The sequence below is a fragment of the Pseudopodoces humilis genome, chromosome 21, assembly GCF_049639895.1.
Source record: "Pseudopodoces humilis isolate 2021_Gansu_Grassland_sample_001 chromosome 21, ASM4963989v1, whole genome shotgun sequence".
NCBI classification, from domain to species: domain Eukaryota; kingdom Metazoa; phylum Chordata; class Aves; order Passeriformes; family Paridae; genus Pseudopodoces; species Pseudopodoces humilis.
In genome coordinates, this window is record NC_142220.1 from 5,767,933 (window position 1) to 5,790,607 (window position 22,675).

The 22,675-nt window shown below is 41.3% G+C and overlaps 1 protein-coding gene across 2 annotated transcripts in view; it reads right to left on the reverse strand.

Moving 5' to 3' along the window:
- ABCC3 (ATP binding cassette subfamily C member 3) overlaps positions 1 to 22,675 on the reverse strand; it is a 48,254-nt gene that overhangs the window by 5,013 nt on the left and 20,566 nt on the right. Inside the window, exons 8-26 of one of the 2 annotated variants that reach the window (XM_088065310.1) lie at positions 19,997 to 20,215; positions 17,554 to 17,731; positions 16,644 to 16,805; positions 15,503 to 15,595; positions 13,976 to 14,179; positions 12,619 to 12,765; positions 12,160 to 12,247; positions 11,344 to 11,410; positions 10,025 to 10,151; positions 9,544 to 9,720; positions 7,477 to 7,644; positions 6,563 to 6,746; positions 5,557 to 5,662; positions 4,715 to 4,868; positions 3,089 to 3,296; positions 1,989 to 2,299; positions 1,048 to 1,247; positions 833 to 959; positions 248 to 349 (exon numbers count right to left, since the gene is read on the reverse strand). In XM_088065310.1, coding sequence (XP_087921436.1) covers positions 281 to 349; positions 833 to 959; positions 1,048 to 1,247; positions 1,989 to 2,299; positions 3,089 to 3,296; positions 4,715 to 4,868; positions 5,557 to 5,662; positions 6,563 to 6,746; positions 7,477 to 7,644; positions 9,544 to 9,720; positions 10,025 to 10,151; positions 11,344 to 11,410; positions 12,160 to 12,247; positions 12,619 to 12,765; positions 13,976 to 14,179; positions 15,503 to 15,595; positions 16,644 to 16,805; positions 17,554 to 17,731; positions 19,997 to 20,215 — 2,989 coding nt within the window. In that variant the 3' untranslated portion in view covers positions 248 to 280. The remainder of the gene's footprint in view (positions 1 to 247; positions 350 to 832; positions 960 to 1,047; positions 1,248 to 1,988; positions 2,300 to 3,088; positions 3,297 to 4,714; positions 4,869 to 5,556; positions 5,663 to 6,562; positions 6,747 to 7,476; positions 7,645 to 9,543; positions 9,721 to 10,024; positions 10,152 to 11,343; positions 11,411 to 12,159; positions 12,248 to 12,618; positions 12,766 to 13,975; positions 14,180 to 15,502; positions 15,596 to 16,643; positions 16,806 to 17,553; positions 17,732 to 19,996; positions 20,216 to 22,675) is intronic. The other variant, XM_005526724.3, reaches the window with a different exon arrangement.

Consider the following 22,675-nt stretch of genomic DNA (forward strand, 5'->3'; position numbering starts at 1 on the left):
CAAAATTTCAAAACAAACCCCCCAAAACCAACAACCCCCCCAAAACAAACAAAAACCCAACAAGAACAAAACACCAAACCCCCCCCAAAAAAGCCACAGAAAAACCTAACCCCAAAAAACCCCAACAACAACAGACACTGCTACTAAGACATGGATTCACATTAATGTTACAAATGAGATAATTACCTTTGCATTGAAGTTAACACAGTTACTGGGACAAGAAATATACAGATTATCAAGTGCTTACATGAACAAGCATATGAGGATGCTTCTTGCTGGTTTAACACTTGGCCCTCTCAAAAAAAGTTGGATGGAAGTCATTCCCCAAATCATGTGTTTCACTGGAAAACTGCAAACAACAACTTTGCACACTCCTGCTGTCTAAAATGCTTCTGACAAGAGTGAGGCCATTAAATCTAAATTCTCCACAGCCTGTGTCAGTACAGTTTACCTTGTCTCTAATTATAAATCCTACTGATCTGCCTGATCAGCACCGATGTGCTGCACCGCAGGATTGATGCACAACACATTAAGCCCATGCTGCTCAAATGGTCTGTTCTTGATGTTCTGACATTTCCTGGGTTCCCCCTGTGCCACCCCTGAGGGTACTGGGGTGCAGCACAGCCTTGATGCTCCTGAAGTGCCCTGAGATCCTCCTTCACGAGAGCTTGCTGTTTATTTCAGCACTCGGTGTGAATCTGTTTTCCAAACATCCCACTACTCATTTTAATTACTTATTAACTCCAGCTTTAGCAAGCACTTAGATTATTGCTAATATATCCACATCATCTATAAAAATGTAAACCCCCCAATAAAAAGCTGTAATACGTACCTGCAAGGCGTAGGACACTGACAGTCCCACCAGGCCAGCATTCAGGCTGTTCCTACCAATCACAGCAAAAAGGGCAGCAAAAAGGACAACGCAGCTCCCCACAAACTCAACTCGGATGCCCAGCCACCTGGGAAGAATGCAGAGTGGGAAAAGATTGCCTGGGACCAATTCTGCAAGCAGGGTTATCTTAGTGGAAACAAAAAATGATGTTTTACCTGTTTGACACTATGCTAGGATAATAACTCTTCTGGTTTTCATCTACCTTCAGATCATTGATGTCCACGAAGGCTTTCACTCTCTTGTAGGCTCTGATGACACTGGCCCCAGACACAGTCTCTGAGAAGTGGGAGTAGATGGGGGATCTGCTCACAGACTCCAGGCGCTTCAGCTGGCGGGAGGTTGTGACGTAGAATCGCTGCCATTTTTCACAGGAAATTGTAAGGTTCGTGAAATACTTTCACTTTTTAAATTAACAGTGAAGAATTTCTGAGGTTAAGGATTTAAAGGAGATTGCTACTAATGCACTTCAACCCTCTGAAATATTGTCTGTAATTAAGAAGAATATCAAGAAAGTTACCCTTACATCATTCCACAAAAGAGTATTGGGTAACTGCAATTTCTACAGACTGAAAGTTGAATTTATCTATGCCCCTTCACATTTAGTTAATATAATCTAGCAGAATGAATCCATTTGTAGGAGCCTCATTTTCCAAGAAAACAAATTGTGCATTTGCACCTCTATTATCAGGTCTCTATTTACAGTCTGTAAAATAAGCTTGAATATTGCTCAAAAATCAGTAAAACTGATGCTTTCTATTTTCAACATTTTATTCCTCACTACCTTGAAAACTTATTAGTATGTCAAATATACTGATAAGTATAATACACCAACACTTTAACATATTGACATGCACTGCAGTGCTGGCTCTAGCAGTAGGCTCACTTTTTATTACTTAGAAGCTAAAAAAGTTTATTTATTTCACAGCCACATCTTGCAGGACATTTCTTTTTTCTGAGAAAAGTAAATAATGTGTTTTTTTATATAAAAATATAGCTACTTCAGGGATTTCCATTTTCCCCCCAAATCAATGTTGTTTTTCCTACAAAGAAAAGGAATGGAATAATTGCAGTAGTCATCACACATTTTCCCAGTTACCTGAACAAAGAAGTAGAGAATTGCCAGTGGGACTATAACCACGGCAAAGAGCGGGGTGCTCGCTATGATGACGATCATGGTGGACAAGGAGGTGAAGAAGGTCCCCAGGAACATGAGGATGGTGGGTGGGATGACTTCATCGATGATGTGGATGTCCTTGGAGAAGCGGTTGATGATGCGCCCGGTGGGGGTGGTGTCGTAGAAGGACTGTGGGGTGTGGAATTTGTTCTCCAGCAGCGCAGCGTGGAGGGTCCGGGCAGCGTTGATGCCCCCCATGGCCAGGGTGAAGGAGCAGATCAGCACTATGAGCCCTGGCAGGTGAGGAGCAGATGTGTTATCCTGTGATGTCCACGATTCACAGCTCCCTGACCCTTGGCAGTTCTTGTTGTGCTCCAAGCTTGTTTTGCTTCACTTTATTCCCTGCCCACCCTCTCTTCCTGTGCACATCAGCATTGCATCCACTGCTGCCTAAGGCACAGGAACATCCACAGGATTCACTATCCTGTCCTTGGAAAGCAGACACACAACCATCTTTCTGCTGTTTTCCACAAGCCTCCATGAAGTCCTAATGCTACAACTTCACCCCAACCCTTCATCCCCTTCTGCACTGAAGCTTTCATGTTTTCTTTCCAACTTGCCTCTCTCAAGCTTCCACATCACCTGTTAACACCACCCCCCCCCCGCCCATGCCAAGGGCTTCACACCAAAATTAAAAGTGTTGGGCTGAGCTCAGACTGTGTAGCTCCAAGTTACAAGAGTTCCCTTGCTCAGGATAGGAGTTGGGGGCAATTTTCATAGAATCACAGAATGGTTTGGGTTGGAAGGGGCCTTTAAGATCACCCAGTTCAAACCCCACCACCACTATCCCAGGTTGCTCAGAGCTCCATCCAAGCTGGCCTTGGTCAGTTCCAGGGATGAGGCAGCCACAGCTTCTCTGGGCAGCCTGTGCCAGGGACTCACCTCCAGCACAGTAAATAATTGCTTCCTAACATGTAATCTAAACCTACCATCCTTTTGGACCACTAGCAACTGGTGCCACAGCTTTCTGACCTAATACCTGATTCCTAAACATGGGCCATGATGATTTTACCTGTCCTCACCTTGCAAGAGGCCCAGGGCAGCGTAGACCCCGATTCTCATGGCTTTGTTGCGCTGAGTCCCATTTACTACTGGCTCGTTGGTCCAGTCACTGAGCCACACGTTGGCCCCGATGGCAGCAGCATTTTGACAGCAATACAGGAAACAGATCACCAAAGAAATGACAGGGCTGACAGCCTTCATGTACTGCCAGAACACCATTAGCTTTACCTGCAACATCACACACCAAAGCTGGTTTGCACAACTCATGCAAGAAGGAGTTCAGAGAGAACTACGAGACAGGAAAATTCTTTGTGAGAGGAACTACTGGCAAAACTTTAACACACTCTCTGACACAAGCCTAACTCAAAACTGCCTGAACTCCTAAAGACCACAGAGAAAGGTTCATCTGCCTGAGCTCCCTGTCAGGGTAATGGCTTTCAGAACAACTCAGAAACCTCTCTGAAATACTCTTCTCCCTGTTGAGGATCTGTATTTCATTACTTTTGTGCGGTTTTAGTTTTTAAGACTATGCCAGTGGGGGGAGAAAAAAAAGGAAAGAAAGAAGCCAGATCAAATAGCAGCAAAGGATGGGTAATAAGAATAGGAGCCAAGATTTTCAGGCAGAAGAAGGAACTTGGCAGGAATATTGTACTCAAGACGACTTTAAATGGCCTATTTAAGGAAAAGTGTTGAACATGCCTCCACTCTGTGTCTTCACTGCTACTTAAAATACCAAAGTTACCAAATGCTAATGCACCCCAACAAGAACATAAACAGTTGATGTTTATGGCAATAAAATAAAGGTGCTGTCTCTAAGGTAGTGCAAAAAGGCAGAGAAGTAAAAAGAGACAAAGATTCAGGACAAAACTCAGTCCTTAGAAAAAATCGTAAGAAGGAATAATTAAAAGAACAAATGTTGTTGATTAGGGACTTTGAAGACTAAAGCAATCCACAGAAAAAGCTGGTCTGTGCCATGGACCATGTACATCAGACTAAACAGGACACACTGAGCCTTCTGAAGTGGAGGGAAGGGGCTCCTCTTCCTCTTCCATCTGCTGCTCCTTTCTGTTCCTTTATTTTACTTTTGTGTTCCCATCTTCTCTTTGTTCATGTTCCCATTTCTCTCCCTGGCCCTACTCAGGAGGAATACAGCCCCTTTGTACATTCAAGCACCGAGTGCTCTGTAGTTGGGCTGGTAAGTATTCAGGCAGAACAGCAGCACTGGCACCCAGAGGCAGCTGGTTCGTGTAACCCAGTGCTGCAGCTGGACTCAGCAGCAGCCAAACAGTTTAAAAAGCAACAGTGCTGAAAGCTCTGTGAGGCAAAGGCATGGCTGATGGAGTGCAGGGCTCTGCAGTATCAAGTGACTGTGGAGGAAGGTGGAACAGATTTTTTTTTCCCCTTTTTTTTTTGCTCTCCTAAGTATATAGGGCTAGCTAGGTGTCAAAATCTCTGCCAAAATCCCTTATCTGAATGATCAATGGCCACCAGATTAATGCCTAAAGCCTGCAGTTGTGATTTATTCAACACATTTAACAGATCTGGATCAAATGTTAAATTAAAAGGGATTTGTTTCTTTAAACAGAAAAATAAAAAAAAAAGTAGAAAAGGGGAGGGAAAAGTAGAAAAGGGGAATCAAACCATACCGTGCCTGTTTCAATGGTTTCAGCCTGAATAAGTTTCTCGTTAGCATTTTTTCTTGGAAGAAAAGGCTCTGCTGGCTTCTTCTCACAGACTCTTCGCTTCGTTGACATTTTGTTGGGACATTCTCCTCCCTCAGAAGACACTACACTAAGTTGCCTAATTAAAACAAAAGAGTCATTAGGAGAAAAAGGGCATATTGTGGCAATGACAAGGCTAGGCTGGGATGTAACAAGTTGGATTTATGCCCAGTTCTTCCACTAAGTTCCCATGCCAGCCTCACTCACAGCTCTGGGTGCTTTTACCACCTCTCTGCATGTTCAGGAATGCCAGAAATACAGGGTCTAAGAAAGGCTGTGGCAGAGCCTAAGTTCTTTGGAAAAGGCATTTAGAGGCTTCATGGCAAGGCAGAGATTTCAAACTAAAAGCTGAGCTTCTCTGTTTTTGTATCAGCAGTAGCTGGAAAGCACCTATGGATATGAGTATAAAAACCTTCAAAGATTTCCAAGGCTCCCCGTGGAAAGGTGCAATGCAAGGGGTTGATTTATCACACATCTGCCAGCAGTTCACTGTTGTGTGTGGGTAAATACACACACTGGTGATACCTGAGAAACAAAGATCTGCTTTTAGAAATTAGTTCAGTCCACACTGAAAAGAAGACTGAAGGAATAGATGTTTGATCTCCTCTGTGTCTTCACATTTATTTTTAAAAGGATACTAAACCAATTAATTTATGAGAGGAAATTGAGGAAACTGAAGCCCAGATGGAGAAGCAGCATGTGATTGACATCTGAATGATGCTTTTCACCCCAGACACAGACTAGAAACACAAGGACCTTGTGTTTACCTAAGAAACTGTTTGTGGACCTCATTTGTGACAGGCTCGTTATTGGCCAGGTCTGTGTGGATACTCAGAGTGTCTTCAGCCAGCAGCACCTCTTCCTCCTCCAGCACTGCAAGAAAAGATCACACCTCGATTTTTTGCCACAGAAAAGCAAAGAGAGCAGAGACAATGGTGGTTATACAAAGGAAGAGCCATGAAAAACAAAACCCTCACAAGAAAATCATAGTGCCTAAGCTCCCTGCCAGCTTTGCTTATATCCCTTCTGTGCATCACCTCTCCTAAGGAAATTGCAAAGACCTTGTGAGGCAGATTGGCTGCCAAACACATTTCTATCACATCCCTTTAACCCATCAGAATGCCAAGCAATAGTGTTAGAGTCGGTTCTAGCTAAATTCACTTTTAGGGCATGTTCTAAGTGTGATCCTCAGCTGGGGGAGTCACACCAGTAGTCCTGCAAGGCTCTGCTGTGGCTGGAAGGTGCCGTGCATGTTCCTCTGTCTGGCTGGAGAGCAACAGTGCTGTATTAACAAAGTGTGGGAACACCATCACACATGGGAAACATCCACCAGAATGCTTTTATCTTGCATCATTTTGTCAGAATCAAACCAAGCTGAAAAGCAAACCCAAGATTAAAATGTCATTTGAACTTTGCTACATGAAAAATACCCCAACCACATATAAAGGGAAAACACACCAGACCCTGGGTAGCCCCTTTGAAAGCAAGCCCAGTTTGTTCTTGGCTACTGTGTCTTCCTGTTGAGCTTGACCCTTCTAATTGTAAAACATTCCCAAGTTTAAAATAATTTCTAAGACAAGAATTGCTTTCTTCTAGGACAAACCACATGAAATTTTGAAAGAAATTTGTGAAAAGATTTCTCAGTAACGCAGACCTGGCTACAGACAATAATTTTCACAGTAGTACAGAAAGAGAAATGCCATGAAGAACCAGGGGGATACTTTACAGAGAAGATATCTATAATCCTTTTGACAGAAAAAAACAATACTGTACTTATTGATTCATCCTCTTCAATGTCTTCATCCAGTGCATAATTCCGGAGGAATTCTGCAAAAGCCTTATTTTGTTTCAGAAGCTCTTGGTAAGATCCCATTTCAGAGATTTTGCCATCTACCAGGACAATTATGTGGTCTACCTGAGGTAGGAAGCTAATGCCGTGGGTCACCAGGATTCGGGTCTGGATAGGAAAAAGGAAAAAAAAATCACACATCCCTCATTTGCACTGTGGGGACTGACAGTACTCAGCAAGCCAAATACTACCACATTTTTGGGACAGGGAATGAATTATTGTGTCAAGGTGAAATGTCCAGTGAAATAACACTGTCCACATTAGGCAAATCAGCTTGGAATGATGTTCATGAACTTGCTTTGCTCCTACTGCTGACAAAAACAGAGAGGAAAGTAAACACACTGAATTATCATTCCCTCCTTCCCTTATGCTGATTTTCTTTGCAGCCTTTCCCTTTTGAGCTCTGAGATGATCTGAGAAAACGGCAGAAGGAGTGGAAGGTGCAGCAAAGCCACTGCAGTTTGGGTTGTTGTTGCCAAAGTCCTCTAACATCTGTATTTGGTGCAGCTTCCTGGCTGCAGTGCCTCTGAGAAACAGCAATTAACACCACCAGCCTGTGCATGTTCCAGCACATGCCTTGTTTTTTTGAGATCTCATAGAGGAGGGATTTTAAAATACAGGCCAGGTTTCTGTCTCTACACATTCTGACCAGACCACAGTGCTCCTGGGCACATGTGAGCAGTGTTTCACTGCAGCCTGGACTGTGAGGAAAGGTATCCACATTGCCAGCTGCACACAGAAATTCAGGAGAGAGCTGGGACTCAGGCCTGGGTGGTGAAAGAGCTTCCAAGTTTCTGAGTTTGTGTGAGTTTTTAAGAGGATCTCAACCCCAGCTTACTTTTCCCTTCAGGACCCCATCTGGGCCAATGACTTTGTCAAAGATGTGCTTGGCCACGTGTGAGTCCACGGCGGACAGGGGATCATCCAGCAGGAAAATATCTGAGCTGCTGTACACGGCACGGGCCAGGCTCACACGCTGCCGCTGCCCCCCTGACAGGTTGATGCCCTGGAGAGAGACAGGAGAGAACAAAACGTGTCACACAAAAGCTCTGACTTGTCATAGCTGCCACCCAGCCTGGCACCTGGGTGCTGAATTGAAACATGAGATGCTGAAGAGAATAACGCACCCAGACGCAGGCACAGAATGCCTCTGGAGCTGCCTGTTCACTGCCAAACCTTCCACTCACCCAGCAAACTGGAGATGAGGTAAGTATCTTTTTAATAAGCTTGTTATAGATTAGGACTTAAAAAAAAAAATGTAAGAAACATCTAAAAAAAATTAAAGTTGCTGGAAGCTGATGAGAGTTTTTTCTCCTAGCCAATAACTGGCCATTTCTAAGAACTGACAGCAGTTTTTGACTATTAAAAAGTAAGATCAACTTGTGAACACCAGCCTTTAAAACCTAAGCCCGGGAAAGAGAAAATGATCAATATGTAAAGAGACACCATAAACTATCAAAGCCAGTGAAGAAAGGAATTAAGCCTCAGATGAGAAGAGAATAAGAAGATGCACTGATAAGCTGAAATATTCTTCTGTTAAACCTATGAAGATAAACAATAATGTTCTGAAAAAAACTCCTTTAATTCATGAAAGAGTATTTTGAGAAAATAGAGAATTTCAAAGTGTGGATCTAAGCAAAGGTAATGCATTGATAGAGCTGAACAAATAGTGAAGTAATTGTAATCCTATGAAATACTGGAACAGAAAAAGAGAAGTAAAAGTTGTTGAAAATTTGTAGCCCTTAAGAGAAAAAGAGAAAAATTCTGTTTCCAGAAAGGATCACAGAGACAGATGAAGAGAACTTTTGCCTTTGAATAACTTTGAATAACATCCTTAAAATGACACCCCTTGAATCATGGCCCATAAACACACCTCAGAGTGGTGTGAAATGGAAAAAAAAAAGACTGTTAACAGAGTTTTCTGGGCAGCTGGCATCAGAGAAAGAGAAAGCCATGGAAAAATAGTTTTCTTGTGAAAAACTCTCCATAGATTGACAAAAGAAAACTACTTTTTCTCTACAAAAAATGATGAAAAAACTATAGCAAAGTTAAGACTGTTTTAACCACCAAGTTTTGTCTCTATGTTGTCAATTAAACAAGAGAATGGTTAAGTGGTAGGGAAAAAAGGTTTCTGAAAATTTTATTCTAGTTTCTTATTCTTGTAGTTTTGTTAGTAAACTTTCTTTATTCCTTTTAAGTTTTAAGCCTGTTTTGCCCTTCTCCCAATCCATATCTCACAACAAGAAATGAGTAAGTTTTCTAGTAATTTTTTAGCTAATGCTTTAAAACCATGACAAAGCTCCTAAAGGGAGCTGTTAAAACACAAAACTATAAAAAGCGAAACTGTTAACCAACTGTAAATTGCAAATCTCAAAGCAGGACTATGGCACCTGGAACATCTTCCACATCTTTCATTTTATACACAAACCCCCATCTCCATGCCATTTCATGAAATCTAGCTCAAGCTTAGTGGCCTATGAAAGAATATCTAAACACCTATGTAAATGTTTCTCATTAAAATGTGTTAAGGGATGATCATATATTTTTTTTTTTTTTCACTTGAAGCACAACCATATCCTTTTTACCCCTATAGGAAAAGGAAGGCCTTCAGTGATTCTGGACAGATGCACCTTTACAATTTATGACAAATAGAGGATACTCTGATCTTCCAGGGCTGGATCAAAATACACATAAGCCTAAAGTTAAGAAAAAGTTTAAGTCAAGTGCTTTCCAGAGAACAGCCCTGCATATTTTGGTGTTGACTGTAGCAGGGATGCCACCACAATGCCATTGTGAAGATCAAATGAGATCAAGTGCTGACTTTACAATATTCTCTCTTTAGCTAGAGCAGGAGTCACCAGGCAGATCTGACCAGAAAATAAACAAATCTACCTAAAATAATTACCTTCTCTCCTATCTCAGTTTGATCTCCTCCTGGCAGCACTTCCAGGTCAGTTTTTAAAGCACAGGCCTCCAGGGTATTTTGGTATTTTTCCTCATTAGGAGCTTGGCCAAACAAAATGTTATCTTTCAGCGTGGCATTCTGGATCCAGGCCTGTTGAGGCACATAAGCAACAGAACCCTAGGAAAAGGAGAGAGAGAGAAAACCTCTGGTAACAAGCAGGAATTCATGCTCTAAGATCTTCAGTGCATGTATGGCTCCTGGTTCCTACACATTCACATTATATGTATGCTAACTGCTCGTGTATCTTTGATCAAATCAGGAAAGTAATTTCATACAAAAGTGGGCAAAACTCAAACGTGCAGACAAGCTGCCAGAGAAGCACTAGAATTCCCTTTGAATCCTGAGGTGCATTCTAAGCAAGGGCAGGCAGAAGCAGCACATTTCCCTACCATCATTAAATGGTTTCATAAAAAACACCAACCTTCACAGCCACTTCTCCTTCCAGCTTTTCCATCTCACCCAGGAGAGCAGACACCAGAGAAGACTTTCCACAGCCAACATGGCCAACAATGGCAACCAAAGAACCACTGGGGACCAACATATTTATACTGTGGAGGAAATAGGCTGGAAATTAATTAAACATTAGTTTACTAAAGACATCAGGGGTCTTTAAACCGGGGCTGAAATACACAGTCACAGCCTGACTGGATATAATAAGCAAAGCTTGGTCACTGGTTTTCTCCTCCCTTTCTTGAATACAATCAAGAAAACTGTAACCAGAACTTAAGGAGAAAATGAAAACCCAGTATAATTTATCTTGCTGTTAGCTAAAGCAGTAAGATTGTTAACAAGCCTTCTAAGACTCTGCTGTGTTGCAACAATCCATCAACAAGTCAAATTGGGTTAATAAGCATTTTGAAAGCAGAATATCTTCCAGAAGTATTTTGGGGTTTGATTTGAAAACCAAAAGCAATTGTATGAAAGTAATGAGTGAATACATCTCATCTAAAAGTGTTCAAACCACTTCAGACCTGTATTTCCTGTGCTGGTAAATAGGGTTCACAATGACACAAGGAAAACAGAATTTCCCCAATAAAAATCCTTCACCATTTTCCTCACTGTGCTCTTAAAGGTACTTTAGGTCCTGAAGGTAAACAGATACAAAAATGACTGATGGACACAGTCTCTTTGCTGCCAAAATGCTTTTCACTAATGAAATCAAGCCAGACTTCTGTTTACATAGATCTTGATGCGTAACAGAAGGGGTATAAATATATATATACATACATATGTATATATATACATACATATATATAATTTGCTGCCAGGCAAATTTTGTTTCTGTTCATTCAAATAGGCCAATGTGCAAAACATTCATCCCCACAGTCTGGAGATGGCCTTTCACTGCCACAGGGATAAATCTGCCACAAGCCTGTTCAAGGAACAGACCACTGCTGGCACACCTTGGTCCAAACACAGACATCTCAACTGTCCTCAAATTCCATCAATTTGATTTGTCCAATGCTTCAGAAAATGCTTTTGTCCAAAAACTGTCTATATAAGGAATTTATGGAAGCTGTCTTTCAATAGGTAACTATTTTATGCTGGTTGCTGTGGAGTTAAAGCCTTACATCCCTATTCTATAAAGCCTAAAGAGCATGAGACATGAGCTCCACGTTTTAAAGGCAGAAGGGATGCTGACATGTGATGCATGGTTTTTACCAGACACCTTTCAAATAGACCTCCCAAGAGCCAGAGACCAGGTAGATGATGTATTGCAACTGCACAGAGAAATCTTACTCTTTCAGCGTTGGCTTAAGCTCCTTTCCCCAGCTGAACGTGGCATTTCTTACTCTGATGGCATTGCCTGTGTGGCAAAAACACAACAACAGAGGGGCAGGAAATGTGTTACTCACAACAGCACAACTGAGAATAGGCTGACAGAGGGATCTTTATTTACACACACTGCACTTCCCTTTTCTGCTGGCATGGGAAGCACGGGCTCATGCCTGTGTCACAAGACAGACCTGCTCAGAGTGAAAATAACTGACTGCAGCTTCAGCTACAGACTGTGACCTGACATCTAGGGAGCTGAAAAGATGTCCTGCTTCAACCTGCCCTGGTGGAGCTGCTCCCAACATGTGCTGCTCAGCACCATCACGATTTTACTTCAGGAACTCCTTTCAAGTGAGTAGGACATCACTGTATGCTGTTGATTTTAATGTATCAGATTAACTTTGACACTCTGCAGCTTTTTGCTTGCCACACCCGGCTTACTCAATTGTTTGGGGATATTGTTTTGAACAGAAGTAATCAAAACTATTCACAAAGTTCCAGAGCATTTGAGCAGTGTGAAAGGTTTGAACAAGTCTTGCTATCCATGGTTAGTGGATGCACTCCATATTCAGTGCTGTTAGCATCCAGTACATTGCAGGCCAAACCAGCTCAAAAATATGGCCAGACACCTTTCTAATTTCCACATAGCCTGAACACCAAACACTTTTCAAAGCAGCAGCTTCTTCCCTTTTTTTTTTAACCCAAGATTACTATTGTTATTTTCTTTTTGCCTTTTTTCATATCTCAACCAGTCCAAAAGAGATATATCAACAGCTTTACCTGGTGCAATCACTTTTGTTTCCACACAATTTGGATCAAGTTCATCATGACTCAGGAACTGCTGAATTCTCTTTAGGGAAACGCTTGTCTAATAAAAGAATGTGGCATTATTTCATCATACTTTTAATAACTTAGTGCTCTTACTACTGAAAAAGAAAGCATGCATAATGCCTTTAGCTTCCCCCCATGGGCCTCCAATGAGTCTTATGCTGAGATTCAAACTTTTAACTGTGAAATTTCTCACACCAAGGTGAGTTTATCTGAACAAAGAAAAATTCACACAGACAGGCTCACTCAGAAGATGCCAGGCTTTCCAATGCAGGACAGCAGGAAAGAAAGGACATTAAAAGGAAAACCAGCTAACAGGCTGATGGAAGAAATCTCTGCATTCCAGAAATCAAGGATATGTTCTTTCTGATCAAGTTTTTCAGAACAACCTGTGCTCCAGGCCCTCCTTACCTGTGCAATATTGCTAATGACTTGTGGAAGCATATTGAGGGGAAACCTCAAGATATTGAAATAGGACAGAGACACAAAAGCCTTTTCTGCATCCAGGATATTCTTCTCATTCACAGAGACATACACAGCAAATGTTGTCAGTGCTACCTGAAAGCCAGAAAGGGAGATTACTGTGAGATGTCTGGTATATTCTGACATGTTAAAAGCACTCAATCCTGACAGGCATCTTGGAAATAAAAGTATCAACCACAAAACCAGGAATATTCCTTGTTTCTGACCTTTTCAACATAATTTAAGACTGAAAAGCCCTATGGACAAGTTGGTACAGAAAAAGGGCACACAGAATAAAAGAACTTTCAGGTTTATAATGGTTACATTCAGTTGAACTAAGAGCTTCAAGAGTTGAACTACAGGACTTGGGTAAATAAAAAGGAAAAGCTGTTATCGGGTAGTGGTTTCTTCCAGCTCCACCTAAGCAAATTTTCCCATTGTAAACTGCAGGCTGAGCAAACAAGATTCACTAATCAGTAGAGAAGGGAGTGAAATCCAAGTTATTTGCTGGCTTGATGTATGACTGTGGAAGGACAATCCTGTGCAACAAACTGACAGTGAGCAGGAACAGGAATGTGCACTGAGGGAAGTGCAGTGACTTCAGGGAACTACAAAAGGGGCAGAACCTCCAGGCTATTCAGATCATTCCTGCAGGGCTGGGCCTTTGATCTTGAGAAAAGTTGGCTGGGAATAGTTTTGACCACGAACTTATCTGAATGGTTTTATTCACCATACCCTTTCTGCAAAAGGGATCACAGTCCAGTGAAGTGGAAAATAGAGGAAAAGACAAAATTGATGAAAAAGCATTTCAGAATTGATAATACTATCAATTGGGCTTTAGTTTTCACATTAAATCGATCTGGTTTTTGAGTTGCAGAATAATTTTATAACTCCCTCTCTCACTAAAACAAGCAGAGCACAGTAACATGAAGGTTGAAATGAGAACTAAAGACAGACGTCGTCCTGACTGACTCAATTAAAGTTTCTTTTGCTCTTTTGCTGTTCACAGATGTCTCTGAGGTTTCAAATTCTAGTTTCAATTTGTTATGGGAAGTACTTTGAAGTGGTTGGAAATTCTCCTGTGACAACTATTCCCAGCTTCCACTGGCAGGCTTTATCACAAAATACTTTAATACTGATTAACAAAAAGGCTCTCAAGAACAGGGAACTCTGAATCAAAGCATGTGAATAATTCCTTCAAAAACGTTACATTTTATTCCTATGTACATTAATAAGCAGAAAGCTTCAGACTTATCCTTCAAAGGTGCACTTGTACAGCTTAGAGAGCCATGCAAATTTAATTTACCAGGAAGGGTGCGCTGATCCAGGCAAAGGTGGACAAAGAATTGAGATAGGCAGATTTTTTCAAAACTCTCAGCTCATTCTTCCGTATCTCCAGGACCTTTTCTGAAAAGGATGGTTCCCAAGCATAGAGTTTCAGCACCTTGATGCCACCCAGGATCTCATTCATCAATTTAATGCGGGAGTCTTTGTATTGCATTTGTTCCACCTGGGTTATTGGTAAACACAGGAGACAGAGAGTCACAGCCAGGACTACAGGAGAGTTTTTCAACATATGTCTCACAGCTGTGGTGGTCCTCAGGCTATTCCTGAAGAGGATGCAAAAGATAATCACAGAAAGCCAGACTGTTATCAGTTTATGATGCAAGTTAAGGTCTTTCTCCAAAGACATGAGAAATCAAAGGAAATGCCTGGAAAGCAGACTACAAAAGCTTTCCATTCATTTTCACTTTTAAGAGACACATTTTTAAACCATTTTAAAGAAAGATTCAGCCACTTCACAAAAATACTACCCTACTATTTCCTTTGACTTCTTCAGATATTTTTTTTTCCCTTGTTTGCACAGATGTATCTCTTATCCCTTGAAAATTTTGGCTACTCCTAGGGTTTTTTCCCTATGTATTAAAATAAAGTCTTCCATTCAGTTATTAAAATAAAAACCTGCTCGAATTTATAGACAAAATTCACACACATATGCACAACAAGGTATACAGCTTGGAGCATCTCATAATGGGCAAAGGGAGAAAAGGAATGTTACTATGAACATGTCAGCATCCAAGAGATTTAAAAAGCCTGTGTGTCTCTTTAAGGCATATAATAATATCACTCTATTACTAAGGTTATGCTTTGACATCATCATTTATATTCATTTTCCAACTCTCCCCTTTTTTTTACACCAACAGATTGACTTTTAATTTCTTTTTTAATCTTCCAAACAGTCTGATAGGCTAGCACAAGACAATTATCAGGTCTTTTCTAGCACAAAGCCAGAGGGCACTGTTATATTGGTATTTTTTCAGCTTTCCCTGACCAGAGACAACTAAGACTACAAAGAAAGGAATAAAGGATCATTTTACCTTAAGACAATAAATGAAATTTGGTCCAGCTCAGTAGCAGTGAACATCAACAATGGCTTTTAGCATAAAACTCAAATTGTCAGGTTTTAGCTGCCACCTCTGAAAACATTCATTTGCAGCTTAAAGAACAGCATTTATTTGCATTTCTCTAGATAATCCTAGAGGAAGATACCAGGTGAAGGGATATGAAGACAAGGAAACCTCTTGCTAATTCCAAAAGCTGCTCTAGGGGTATGAAGAAGCCACTGTTGCAATGACATACCTTTCCCTTAAATTGCATTCAATTCCCTATGGAAAAAGTATCTAAGATGACACAGTTACTAAACGTATCACTACATTCTTACTCATGAAGTAAATTGTTGCAAATGGCATCTTATTAACAACTCCTGATGTTTTCATTTCTGACAGCACAGCTGCCAACTCATGTAACATTACCTCCTCTGCTGGTACCTTACCTGGAATGCTCTGGTTTTTATTGCTATTGCAGAGTTAAATGGGATAAGTAAGACCATCACAGCAACTCCAGCCAGCACAGGAGGCCCTAAAGTCTTGATTTAAATACAAAGAGTAAGTTGTTGTACCCGAGTGTTCCCCACAGTCAACACTAAAACAACAGTAAGTGATAGAAACAGAAATCAATGTTGACAAGTTGAACTTATCCCAGTGAAGGGTTGTGATTCCACAGAGCAACTGTGAAGAGGAGACAGAAAAATAGGACAGGAACCACTTTGAATACTATTACCACTACCACTACCACCACTACTACTACTACTACTACTACTACTGTTACTACTGCTATTACCACCACCAGCACCAATTATTATTATTATTGTTCTTGTATCAGTGATTGGAATTATTCTCTTGATTTTTCTCTGACCAAGGGAACTGTAATTACAGAATTAACGCAGTACCCTCAGTGTGAGTATAAGCAAACAAACTGCTGACAACCAGAGCCCAGTTTCCAGCAGAGCAGTAACTCAAAGCTGCTGCAATTGAATGGCTTTTGAGTCAAAATCAATATGGTTAGGTTGGTGCTACTGTTTTATGTATAAAAAGACATTTATTGCACAGAAACAAGTCTGAAAGTCAGTGCTCAAACTGAACCTGGCATAAATCTGAAACAATGCCACTGTAGCAAATGAAAAATTATGGTTTTTCCAGGTGAGATTTGTTTCACGTTGACTTGTACCAAACTTCTTTATGTAGCAGGATATAATCTCTACACATGACATTTCCTACATCCAGGTTTTTGTCTGGTTTGGTCTCTAAAGCACTTCCCTCAAGTTGGCATTTGTATCAATTACTGGGAACAAGAGTCCAAGACTGAGCCCATCAAAGTAGAGAAAGGACAGGGGAAAGACAAAGGAAATGTACTGTTTCAAATGCCCATCTGGCCTATCAGCTGAACAAAATAATTAAGACACTAAATGAGGGTGTACAGCAGTAAAAGCTATTTTACCACACGACAGAACACTTAAAGTTTGTAAAAAAAGCAGTGGAGGGTCAAATTGATAAATTAACAAAAAAAAAAGGAAAAAGAAAAAGCCTGCACATAATTTAGATGAGCTGTGAATAAAATTGTGACAATGTCTGTACCTGCCAGAGGAAATACAAAGCTAGAAATATCTGGAGTGGTGCAGACCACAACATGTTCAGGAAAGTCATCAGGTCCATGAAACGTTGGGCATCCACTGACATCAGGTTGACAATTTCTCCAACAGTAGATGAGCGCTTTGCAGAGTTTGTGATGGCTAAGGACTGACAAGGGAGAGAGCTTCAGTACACTCACAATCTTGATACACATGGAGAACAAATACCCAATTATTAGCAAAACAACACTGTCCAAGATTGTGTTTCTCCAAAAAGAATAAAATAATTCACTTACATCAATTCCTGATCTCCAAGGAACAAGAGCTCATGAAATGGTTTTGCTTGTGAGCATCTCCAGCTCAAGCAGTGTGTATAATCTGAACAAAACCTCACTGGGTCTAATCCACTCATAGCATAAACATGCTCTTCTCCTGGATCCCTCTTCCAAACCATGGAATGGTGAGGATGGGAAGGGACCTTAAAGTTCCAACCCCTCTGTCATGGGCAAGGACAGCTTCCACTGCCCCAGGTTGCTCCAAGCCCCATCCAACCTGGCCCTGGGCACTTCCTGGGACGGGCCAGCCACAGCTCTTCCAGGCACCCTGTCCCAGGCCTCCCCACCATCACACGGAAGAATTTCTTCCTCATATGTAATCTAAGTCTTTCCCCTTTCAGCATTTAAAGTGAACCAGTATTGGTACGTCTAGTAACCTACCAGAACACCCCTATTATAGTATTGATCACTAGAAAATTCTGTAAAGTATGAAAGAGGTACTCTTAAAAACTCACCAAACCTCCAGTCTTTTCTATTTCAGGAGGCTACTCCTCTCCAACATGCTTAATCTTCCCTAATATGTGAGAACTGAGCACACATGCCTGGTTGGCGTTCCAGCCCACAAAATGCTTCCAGCCTTACCTTTCGGTATATCACCCCAGTGATCCCAGTCCTCAGCCTCATCCCAGTAACATAGCAGTACTGGAAGTGCTGGTGAAGGATGAGTGTCTGCAGCACAGCACAGATAAACATCAGAGCAGCAATCAAAAATCCCCACCAGGCTGGAGCATCTTTGTTCTTAATGAAGCCGATTAATACACTGTTCATCAGCAGAGTAGGGAAGGAAAAGGAAAAAGAAACAAAAATTTAAAAACCACACACCAAATTTAATGGGACATAACAAGCTTCTCCCAACTACAGCATCCTGTCACATCCTTTCCCTAACCACAAAAAGCAAACAGCTCACCAGGACACAGGCTGATTTATAATTTCAGTCAAACATTGCAAAGAACTAACAGCAAAACCTGCAGCTCTGCCAGTGAGAAAGTCCATTTGTAAATGAGCCTGAAAATGAAATATTAAGAGAAACTCTTGGTTTCCCCTGAGACTCAGGGTTTAAACATACAGTGCACTGTCTGAGCTCTGTCAGGCAGCCCCTCAGGGCAAGAGGTGAATGATAGGACAGAGTAAGGCAGTGCAGCAGAGCAAGCAAAACCAGCTTCTTACCCAAATCCTCTTCAAGCATCCTGAGTGCTTCTGCCTGGGGTGTTTTCCCACAGAAAAAAGCTAAATTAAAAGACATCCTCCTGGATGGATGCATAAAGAGTCCTTCACTCTTACTTCTTTTTTTTCTTTTTTATTTTTTGTGAAATGGTACCATTAAGCTGGCTACAGCATCTATTATTGATCAGCTCTTTGTTACCCTTCACAGCTGCTCTCATTGCCAGAGGTGTACACTGACACACAGCAAACAAGCAGAATGACACATGGAGTGTCCAGTCCTCTCAAAAATCACATTTGTGATTTCAGCCTACTGACCAGAATACTGAACTGTCAAAATATAGGAGAAATAGAGATTTGACTCCATGGTTCAAACAATCAGCTGGAGAAAAATGAACCTGGAAACTACAAATAAGGCAACCAAAGCTTTGTAGTAGAAGCATGAGGTTGCTACATCTTTCTTCTTCCAGTTCAGAGAAATCTTATTTCTGCATCGCTCTTTTCATTCATGCTCCAAAAGGGAACAGCTCCAGGAAAACCTCTTCCTGCTAGTCCCAAGGATTCACCAATCTTTTTAGAAACACAAAACTATCTTACATGCAGTCTGCCAGACAGCCATGATTTTTTCATCTTCCCTCACCATCAGAAGGGCATTTTCCCAAACTGCAGGAATTTAGACTTGAGAAGAAATTCACCATATCAGAGATATCACTGAAATGTATTCATGCAAATTTGAGAAATTCCCAGAATAGGTTACACTTAATGTGTTCTCAGGAGGCAGCCAGCAGCCTCCTCTTCAGCAGGGGCTCTGGGAGAAGACAAACTGTCAGCTATTAAATGTCACCACAGTCAGTCAGACCCTCTTTTTAGTAAGTTTCTGTGTATCACAAACCACCCACAGAACAACATGATCTCAGAGCACAGGTTATTTTAAGAGATGCTCAAATAGGAACAGAGCCTTCTCCCTTTCCCTACATCCACCTGTGACCTCCACCCAAGCTCCATTCCTCTCTCATGCATTAACAGGACTATGTGCTTTTCCATTAATAATTGTTAGGCAGAAATACTGGTAATTCCACTACTGCTTTCTCCCTAGTTAATGATTATCTGGTTAATTCCTCACTTTAAGAACAATACTAATAGAGAAAAAATGTGGGGATTGTGCAATTTTCCTTTGTGGATCAGGCTGAGCAACTGGCCCCCCAGGATATGGCAGACAGAGACTTTCCTCATACAAAGAGAATTTGAGGACAAACCACTTCTCTCATGACCTCTTTCTCCATTTTTTGGTTTTTTTTTTTTTTTAATAGAACCATAATTTTCTTTCACATGGAAATTCACTGTAAGTGTGCCTCTCACATTCTCAGTGCTGAACACAACTGAGAGCACATAAACTCATATAAATGGTCCAAAACCTTTCCCAGAGGACAGTAGCATGTCCAGAGCACCACATACTGGAGCATCACACAACATTTACACATCAAGTCACGCCACAGCTGCGACCACCATCCACACATGAGGATATACCAGCTGTCCAGAGACCACTGGATCCGGCCAGCAGTGCTTTACTTGATTTCACAGCTAATCCTTTAGAAATGGGGAGAAATTGCTTTGGACTGAATCACGGAGCCACAGGTAATTTGTAATTCAAAGCTGCCCACTGGTGATGGGAGATTTACAAAGGGAGCATTTCAGTGAAGCTTGTCCAATTTACAGCTGAGTCCACACCAAAGAACTCATATCTCACAGCATTGCAGGGGGAAGGTGAGGGAGCACACACACGTAGCACTGTGAGGGAAACTGACTTTGCATTTCAAAAACAAATGCCCTGTGCACATAGACACTACTCACAGAGTAAACCAACCTTAATAGATGAGGATTGATGAAAGAAAGTAGGTCTTGTATCAGCTTGAAGAAGGAGCCAATTAAGAAGTATGGCCCAAAGGTCCTCAACAAAGCCTTGAGAAAGGAAGGTTTCCTATTGTGCTTTTTGTCTCTGATCAGGACTTCTGCTTCCTCTGGGCTGCCACCAACATGGTTCAGTGCATGGTTTGATTTCTTCATGTATGACACATCCTCTTTCCTAGGGAAATAAGTGACAAGAGACAAATGATGAGAATGGCACTGCCCTGTGGGAACACCCTAAAGTCTGCACCCTCCTCTGCTCTGCTACTGACCAACAGCAAGACTTCCAATATCATCAAGGTGTGCTCAGGATCAGCCACTCTTGTGCAATTTTGTCTTGTTTTCTTTTCTTTTTCTCTGCAGTACTTATGGGGGACAACCCTCAGGCCAGAAAATCAATCACCGTGGGATGAGAATGTGGCCCAAAGGAGGAGGAGAGGAAGGCTGGACTTCCTTAAAGGACAGACTTGACTTTGAATCTCCAATTTATTGTACAGGAATCCTCAAAGAAGTGCTATGGACATCTCACTCAAGGCACCCTCACCCTCTCCTTTTGAGGCCTGTGTTCATTGTTCAATCAGTAGCTGTGCTAAACCTTTACCCTTGTCGATCACACAGCTGCTTCCAGAGAAGCAGAATGAATCCCCCTGGGGAGACAGGCATTGCAGCAGGCACAGCACTCTCAAATACAAAGTTTTGCATTCCTGGAATATTGAAATTGAGTACAAACCACAGCACCTTCAAAGCTGGGCCATCCCCAAGATCTGGACCACAGCTGTCCAGATTCTTCCAGGACAGAAACCTTGGGTTTAGGTACCTAAATTTTACTCAGTTGACAATTAAGGCACTTAAACCCTGTTTGTCCGCAATCATTTTGTTAACCATTGGACTCAAAAATCATAGGGGTTTTTTCCAACCTTAATTATTCCAGGATTCTAGGATTCCTTTTGTACTTTTTACCTCTCTCCCTCTGCCAAATAAGCTAACAAAAGTGACTCTTCCACATACTCTTTTAGACTGACTGATGAAAAATGAGCCCAACATGCCCAAACTGCCCTCCAGGGTTCCAGGTAGGTTTTGTAGAAGCTCCTTTGGGATTTAGGTGCCTGATTTCTGTTGTCCATCAACAAAGGGTCTGCTCTGGTGTCACTGTTGGACATGAAATGATTCACACAGACACAGCTCGATGTGTGATAAAAGAAGAGAGAACTTTATTCTGTCCTTTCAGTATTTATAGATTCTCAGCAACAAACAGGGATTGGATAGTCAGGTCATCACCTTCCCAACCACACTGGTCCTGAGAAGCGTCCATCAAAAGACATATCTTTAATGGAATGTATAAACATCTATGTTTATAGTTACTTTCCTGGAAAAGTGGCTAGAAATTATGAAAACAATATCAGAAAGCTTAATTCTCAGGGCAACACTCTGGGAAATTATTTCCTCCATGAATTGCTCTCAAACATCATCCTAGCAACTTTTCTACCAGAAAATATCAAATTACTGTTGCTTCCTGGGGGCTATGGGACCAGAGAAAAATTTCCTGAATGTCAAACAGGAAAGTTAAGTCCAGGTGGAACAGGAAGAAGGAAATTAATCTGGGGCACATGAGCTTTACAAGAAAAAAACAGATGGGAAAGACACCCTAGAAACAGTGAATATTTACCAGAAGACATTTGAAAAATAACTTGTAAGTGCTACCAAGTGAGGTTGAATTTATGATTTTCCATAAAGACTGTGCAGATTTTTTGGAGCTGGCTAGCTACAGAGTCAAATAATTCCAACAGCCTGTGAGCGTTCACTGTGAACGTTGTAGCTAACAGTCCACATTTATAAACTTGTCCACATCCTTTCAGAAAAAGCCATTTGCCATTCTCAATGTCTTTGCAATAAAGCTTGAGGGCAGGGGGAGAACCTACCCAGACAATTAATTTTTTTCCCCCCCAGACAAGAACAGTGTTGTCTTTGTCTTCCAGATCAAACCTGGAGACTTCATGAGCAAAGCCTTGTTTTTCTGGCAACCAGACTGTTAAACTCATCAAAGGATTTGAAGAAACAAAACTATTCACCCCTGACTTTCTGCTATTAAAAATGCTAACTATGCCGAGCTAACAGCAAAGCAATGGTTCTCTTACAGCTAAGAGTCCCAAAGGGAGAAAATGCACTTTTAATATTTACTGCCTGTAGTTAGGTGAGGTCAGATTTTCAGCAGTGTGTGGGACTGCTCACACCCAGCTTTTTATCAAAGCAAAAAGCATGTTTTTTATTTTATTTATTTATAGGTTGCCATTATTTATAGCAGGGCAGATAATAGGTACTGATTTACCTCGTGGGAAAACACACAGTTTCTCACTGGTGCTGACAAGGCCCTGCATCTTCAATATGTCTTCATAAGGACGGTCTCTAAAATCAGAAGCTAACCAAAAATTAGGGAAAATGCATTCCAGCTCTCTCTTCTCCATCCAGCACAGCCCTAACTTTCTCAGAAGAAACTGCACTTTTCAGTAAAGTGAGTTAAAACTTCAGCCATATAAGCAAAGATAGCAAAATAAAGGAAAAAAAAAAATCTTTGTGTGCTTTATTATCTATAGGAACATTTTAAATCCATGCTGATCTCTCCTGGAACTCACTAGAAACA